Below are 6562 nucleotides of genomic sequence, written 5' to 3'. Positions count from 1 at the left end.
GGGGATGTCCAGTTGCCTACAGATGGGCTTTGGGTCCCTACTCCGCACTCCCCCTCATTCACAGTGATATGATTTTTTGTTCTTTGATGCCTGATACCACCTCGTGATCACACAGGCTGGTGTGCTTCTTCCATGTGGGCTTTGTGGCTTCTGAACTAGATGGCTACTTGTTTACCATGAACAACTACTTTTATGTTTAATCCCGTCCGCATTTAAAACACACATATTCACTGCTCCAACAATCGCAAGCCTGCCAATCGCCTTGCCAAAGCACATACTGAGCGCCTAAAGAACGCAGACCACCTGAGGAATCCCAGCAACAGAAAAAAAAACACACCGAGGTCTATATCCATTATTGCTAAGAATTCCAAGACATACCAACTCATACAAACAAAGAGGACGGCTCTGCTGTTTGCCAGTGCGTGAAAAGCACGGGACTACATCTGCAAGAGCACTCGAGTACGCGAATACCTCGGGGAAAGAAAAGAAACGGCTAGGCCGCGGTCATGTTTGAACTTGGCACAGAACGCTCCGGTGCGCCTCCGAGCAGTCAACAGCTACTTTTATAGCGTGGTCAAACGAACGCAGAGACCACCAGGCCTTAACGAGCAGGATCGCTCAGGGAAGGCTGCCCGTCTTGCCCTCCTCCATCGTTCTGTGCCGTCGCTGCCCAGATCCCCTAGCCCATTCCACAGGCTCCTGCGCGGTCGCTGATCAGCTCCACCTGGTCAGGTACCCAGGCCAGCTCCTGGCTCCGTCCCGCCCCCAGGCACCCGAGCGCAACCTCGACGCGGCACTCACCAGACACAGGCGAGGGGTCCCTCTTGGGCTGGAGGCGATGGGTCTGGGGCAGGAAGGGGTTGTTAAGCCTACGGGACGCATGAGGGTCAGTCGGGAGCGGGGGCCTGGCTGCCCCGGGCCCCGCGCCGCCCGGCGAGTCGGCTCACCCGAACGTGTTGGGCTCCTCCACCACCTTCATCTTGGCGCCCCGCGCGGGCTTCGGCCCTAGGAGGAGCGAGGGGTGAGAGGCGCGCGGGGGAGCCCGGTGGGCAGTGCGAGGGCAGGACGCGTGGGGACGCGGACGCCTGGGCAGTGGGGCATCACGGCCGCCCGGCCACTTACCGCGCGCGGCGAGCCCGAGGAGCAGCAGGAAGCGCACCGTCCTCGCCGCCATCGCTCCTCCGGCCGGCCCGGGTCACGTGGGGCGGGGCGTCATGCGCGCGCCGGAAGCGGAGGTGTGGCCCCGCGCGTGCGCAGACGCTCGCGGACGCCGGCTGGCTGGGAAGCAGTCCGCCGGCGCCTCTAGGAGAGCCGGGCTCCCCGCCATGGGCCGCCGGAGGGCTGCCCGCGGAGCCCGGGCCGTGGCCGAAGGCGGCCGCGCTCGGCGTTCAGCGGGCCACTCCCTGGAGGCCTTCGCCGAGGAGGTCGGCGCCGCTCTGCGCGGTGAGCAACAGGGGGACTGGGAAGAGCGCCGAGGCGGGGTTGGAGGTGGAGGGCCAACCGGGGGACCCGCTCCTGACGCCTGATCGCCTCCTCTCACCTGGTGCAGCGTCCGTGGAGGCAGAGGCGGCCGGGGATGAGGGCTGCCCGCGCGCTGTGGAGCTGCCCTGCGCTCTGGCCATGTGGGAGCTGGGTCACTGCGACCCCCGGCGTTGCACGGGCCGCAAGCTGGCCCGCCTGGGCCTGGTGCGCTGCCTGCGGCTGGGCCACCGCTTCGGCGGCCTGGTGCTCAGCCCCGTGGGCACTCAGTATGTATCCCCCGCAGACAGGTAAGCGCGGGAGGCCTGGGTGGCAGATAGGATCTTGGCAAGTACCAGCAAAGACTTGCCTCTTGCCACCCGTCTAGTGCTTCATTCCTTTTGGGGCTCACTGATTTGTACCTGTTTATCAGATGTGTGCACCCCACCTCACCCCACCCCTACGGTGGTCATATGTAGACTAGGTACCTATTCGCTCTTAGGGCCCGTGGCAGAACTTAGAATATAGAAGAACTACAGCAAATGTGTGTGGAGAACTGGCTTGTTCCCTTCCAAGAGTGACCCTTGGAGGGGTGTGAATGGGGTTGGGGCTTGATGTCCTTGTATTTTCAGTTAGGTCAGGTCCCTTGGGGTGGGGGTGGGGGTCAGCACAGAGGCCGTAATGACCCCCTCCGACAACCCAGCCTTGTGCTGTCCTTGGCAGAGAGCTGGTGGCTCAGTCAGGGGTTGCCGTCATTGACTGCTCCTGGGCCAGACTGGACGAGACACCATTTGGCAAGATGCGGGGCGGGCACCCAAGGTTGCTACCCTACTTGGTGGCTGCCAACCCTGTGAACTATGGCCGCCCCTGCAAGCTGTCCTGCGTGGAGGCCTTCGCAGCCACCTTCTGCATCTTGGGTGAGTATCCCAGTCTGGACCAGCTGCAACAAGGTACCCAGGGACTGGGTCCTAGCTTCCCCTTCAAGCTCTGGCTTCAGAGAGTGCCCTGGCCAGCACTCAGTTACAGGCAGACCTTGGGAACACTCTCGGCTCAGGGCCAGAACTTGAGTCCCACGAGGGCAGCACAGACTAGAATTACACTGGCACAGACCTGTAGTGTGTTGCGTGTGCAATAGCTCGATGAGAAGGTTTGAGATAGTGAGAGAAATGACAAGAAACGGGGCCCAGAGACTTGGAGGGAGCACTTGATGTTGAGAAGACCAGCATGTGGGAAATGCTATGTCTTCAGAACTCAGCGAAGAGCTGTATCCACTTGGTCCAGAGTCCCCCTTCGCCGTCTTGACCACGGAGAGGCCCCACAGACAGATAAGACAGCTGGCGGAGAGGCCCCACAGACAGACAGCCGGGGGCGGGGGACACCCGTTGTCTTCAAAGAGCAGAGCTTGGTGGGCTTCAGAGGACAGTGGGATGATGTGGGTGCTGGTAAGCGGGCCAGGCTGCATGGAGTGTGGCTGGGAAGGGGAGGGACCTCTCAGTTCTCAGGGTTGTCTAGACCCTCTTGGGAAATGGGCCACGGGCATCGTGGGCACTCCATGTCCCCCCTCCAGGCTTCTCTGACCTGGCAGTCATCCTGCTGCGGAAGTTTAAGTGGGGTAAGGGCTTTCTGGACCTGAACCGCCAACTCTTGGACAAGTATGCTACCTGCAGTGGCCCAGAGGAGGTGCTGCAGGCTGAACAGGAATTCCTGGCTACTGCCAAGGAGCCCCCTGCGGAGGAGGAAATTGGTAAGAACTGGCCTATACTCCCTGGCAGGGGTGGTGGCCCCCACAGCCTGCCACCACCTGAGACCTGCTCACTGTCCCCCATTTTCTCCCTCGGTTCAGATCCCTTTGATGTGGATTCAGGGCGGGAGTTTGCAAACCTCAACAGGCCGGTAGCCAGTGCTCAGTAAGGCCTCCATTCGTGGGTCCCACTGCCTTTGGGGATTCTGAATGGGGGAGGGATGCAAAGGCCCAGGGGGTCTGGCTGAGGGGGTCTGGACAAGAGGGGCTGGTACGTGGCTTGGAAAGTGTGCCAGGGAGGCCCGCCTGGGGCTGGGTCGGGGGAAAGCCCTCAGGGACACTCTGATCCTTTCAGGCCACCCCTGGACAGTGATGACAGTGAAGAGGATGAGGATCAGGGGCCTTGTGCCAAGGATGGAGCAGGTTGTGACGGCGGCGGTGGCGGCAGCAGCTCAGAGGAAGAGAAGACTGTGCCAGGATATGCCACAGGCACCGCAGAAGGCGTTTGGAAAGGAATCAGGAGGCGGCAAAGAGACTGAGGGGTCACAGAGATCTGTATTTTTCACAGAGGGAGGACTGGGAGGACACTGGGAGTGGGGTGGAGACAGGCCTGGTGGTTTCGGCCCCAGTAGCCAGTAGCCAGCAGCAGCACTAGATTTAGGCTTGCCTAGGTCCTGCCCTAGGGCCCGAGCCCCTCGAAGCTGAAGTCAGGGAGCCCAGATGAGCCTGCTTGTTCACACCTGATGTAGAACCCCTGGGCTGGGGGCTCTCAGCCTCCATCTGGGCAGACTTTGCCCCTCAGGAGTGCTTCTGAGGGCCCACCAGCCTTAGGCAATGTCCCTGCTTAGTGATACCAGGGCATCTGACCCAGGTGTGCTTACCAGTTGGAGAGAGACCCCCACCTCCATCATCCTTACAAACATCCATATCCAGTAGGGGGGAGGGAGCAGGGAGGATACCAGCCCAGTTCAGCCTCCAGGCCATCTGCTCTCACCTCCCATATACACACCTACACACATATACCCATCTTTCTTCTAAAGCACAGGTCTGCCAACCTATCTGGCCTGTCCCCTTTTCAGAAAAAAAAAAAAAATTTTACTCTGCATTCTTGAGAATTAAAAGCTTTTGTGCATAGTCCATTGTCCGGGATAAAGTGTGGGCACCTGCTTTTGCAGTCCCTTGATCTTTCCAGCACGCCCAGGGCAGGACCACACTGCTCTAAGACACAGGGCACAGTTTTTATTGGAAGGAAGTCTGGTTTCATGCAAACTGCTCAGCAAGGGCTCCTGGCCTCACTACCTGTGGTGGGGGACACCCACCTGGTGGTCTGATCCCTCTGCCATAGGACAGCCTCTGTTCTTGGCCCCTGAAAGTCTACATCCAGATTTGGGGGTGGGCTTGGGGGTTTACAGGACACATCACACCAACCCATGGGGCAAAGCCACAGATCCAGCCACAGCAGGGCACATGCAGTAGGGGCTGGGGCAGGATGGGCTGAGTGTTACACAGGGGTGAGGGTTCCAGGCTGGAGGCTGGGGCCCGTGAGTGCTCAGGCATCTGCCTCCATGCATTTGTCCAGCTCCCGAAGCCTTTTGACCAAGTCCTGCGCCTCCTTGCTGGTGCGGCCCTCCAGCATTCGCAGCGCTGACCTCACTGCGAGGGTGGGGCCAGGTCAGGTGGGCCTCCACACACCCCACACCCACTAGCCCCGACCCCCACTATGCTCACCCTGGGCCTTGGGCCGGCGCAGGTGCAGTGTGACTGGCTGCCCGGAACGCACACCCCCTCCAGCCTGGGGCCGAGCCACGCCGCTGACGCTAGCCAGGCCGAGGGCCGCCTCGCCTGCAAAGTCGTTGGTGGACAGCCAGTCGTGGTCCATCACGGTGAAGAGCACACAGGCAGCGCGGCGGCGGCACGCCTCGGCCGGCACGGAGCTACAACACAGGCGCACGGTCGCCTAGAGCCCACCGGCCTGCTGGGGGTGGCACGCAGCCCTCCGACCCCGCGCCTGGCCACTCACAAGTAGAAGAGCTGGTCATACACCGGGTGCAAGGTCCGGGCCTTGACCTGGGTCCTCTGACTGCGGACCAGCGGGAAAAAGTGCGGCGGCCCCAGCTCCACGATCACGAAGGGGTCGCTCAGGCCTGGGGGCGGGGCGTACTGGGTTGGTCCGGTCCCCACCCACCTGCCCGCGTCCAGCCGCCCCGAGGTCCCCCACTTACCGTTGGCGTCCAGCGGGAGCAGGTCGGCAGCGTGAAGCACTTCCACCGTCAGCCTCTGCTCGGCCGCCTCGTAGTAGCAGCGGACGCTCAGGCGCCCGAACCGGTTCTGCTCCAGCGGCCTCTGCAGGGAAGCGAAAAGCTGGCCTCGGGGCGGAGTCTCCGGGGCGGGGCCGCCAGCGCCCACCTGGGCCGCCCTACCTGTTTGAGTTTGTCTAAGTAGAACTGCTCGATGCACTCGCGGGTGGAGCATCTATGCAGACGCAGCTCCTCCTCGAGCCTCTGGGAGGAGAGGGAAGGGGTCGCAGGGGTGTGTGTGGGTAGGTGGGTGCGTACGGACACCAGCCGGTGGCTCCCCGGGGTGCTCAGGAGGACGCTGAGGTGGCTGCACTCACCTTGTAGCTGCCATCCCGCAAGGTCTCCAGGGACAGACCCTGGCCTTCAGCGTGGAATAAGCTCACCAAGGCCTGCAGCGGGGGAGGGTGCGGCAGTGGTCATGGGCGGAGCCTGGCTGGGGCCCGGGACAGACGAGGGGGAGGTCCCCAGTTCCTGGAGCCTCGGAACTGGGAGGCCAGGCATCGCCAGGTCTCACCTGAGTCTCATCAGACCCCCCAGGAAGCTCTGGCCAGGGCCGTGCCTCCACCTGAGGCCTGGCTAAGGAGAGGGGCTAGGGGCTGCTGGGACAGGCAGGGGTGCCAGCAGGAGCCCGCCAGGGGGCTGGGCCCCAAGGCTAGCTGGGAGCCAGCCTTGGGCGACGGGACTGGGGCAGGGGCTACCTCCAGCGCAAAGTGGAAGCGGCCATAGAAGTCGGAGGAGACGTCGCGGTGTGCGCCCAGCGCCTGCAGGATCGCCTGCAGCAACAGCTCCCAGAGGGCCTCCAGCACCCTGCGGGCCGGCGTCCGCGGTTACCTCGGGCCACAGCCCCCGCCCCTGTCCGCTCCTCCTCCAAGAGAGGGCCTCCAGGGCCCTGCGGGCCGGCGTCCGCGGTCATCCCGGGCCACACCCCGCGGCCTGCCCGCTCCCAGAGCACCTGGCCAGGTTCTCCTTCTCGAGCGAGGCGTTCAGCAGAGCCAGCTTGTCGTCCAGGCTCTTCATGAGCGGGGCCACGGCCTGCGGGCGGGCTGCTCAGGACGGGCCCCCTCGG

The 6562-nt window shown here is 62.8% G+C and overlaps 3 protein-coding genes across 3 annotated transcripts in view; 1 reads left to right on the top strand and 2 right to left on the bottom strand.

Moving 5' to 3' along the window:
* Positions 1–1174, bottom strand: part of GNPTG (N-acetylglucosamine-1-phosphate transferase subunit gamma) — a 7905-nt gene extending 6731 nt beyond the window's left edge. The window contains exons 1-3 of the mRNA XM_004706134.2: positions 1123–1174; positions 948–1005; positions 802–869 (exon numbers count right to left, since the gene is read on the bottom strand). Coding sequence (XP_004706191.1) covers positions 802–869; positions 948–1005; positions 1123–1174 — 178 coding nt within the window. The remainder of the gene's footprint in view (positions 1–801; positions 870–947; positions 1006–1122) is intronic.
* A 151-nt stretch (positions 1175–1325) lies between these two features.
* TSR3 (TSR3 ribosome maturation factor) lies at positions 1326–4333 on the top strand. Its single transcript, XM_045285959.1, is given in 6 exon segments — positions 1326–1448; positions 1450–1769; positions 2182–2375; positions 3026–3202; positions 3302–3365; positions 3555–4333. Coding segments are annotated over 6 exon segments (1062 nt in total). The 3' UTR covers positions 3739–4333.
* The window catches only part of BAIAP3 (BAI1 associated protein 3), a 12281-nt gene continuing 9454 nt past the window's right edge, over positions 3736–6562 (bottom strand). Inside the window, exons 23-30 of the mRNA XM_045286025.1 lie at positions 6449–6528; positions 6195–6303; positions 5814–5885; positions 5620–5700; positions 5422–5542; positions 5220–5343; positions 4928–5133; positions 3736–4852 (exon numbers count right to left, since the gene is read on the bottom strand). Of these exons, the coding sequence (XP_045141960.1) occupies positions 4749–4852; positions 4928–5133; positions 5220–5343; positions 5422–5542; positions 5620–5700; positions 5814–5885; positions 6195–6303; positions 6449–6528 (897 nt within the window). The 3' untranslated portion in view covers positions 3736–4748. The remainder of the gene's footprint in view (positions 4853–4927; positions 5134–5219; positions 5344–5421; positions 5543–5619; positions 5701–5813; positions 5886–6194; positions 6304–6448; positions 6529–6562) is intronic.

This window comes from Echinops telfairi, unplaced genomic scaffold (genome assembly GCF_000313985.2).
Source record: "Echinops telfairi isolate 266 unplaced genomic scaffold, ASM31398v2 ScPeMD7_5;HRSCAF=22, whole genome shotgun sequence".
NCBI classification, from domain to species: domain Eukaryota; kingdom Metazoa; phylum Chordata; class Mammalia; order Afrosoricida; family Tenrecidae; genus Echinops; species Echinops telfairi.
This window is presented reverse-complemented; position numbering and strand designations above follow the sequence as displayed.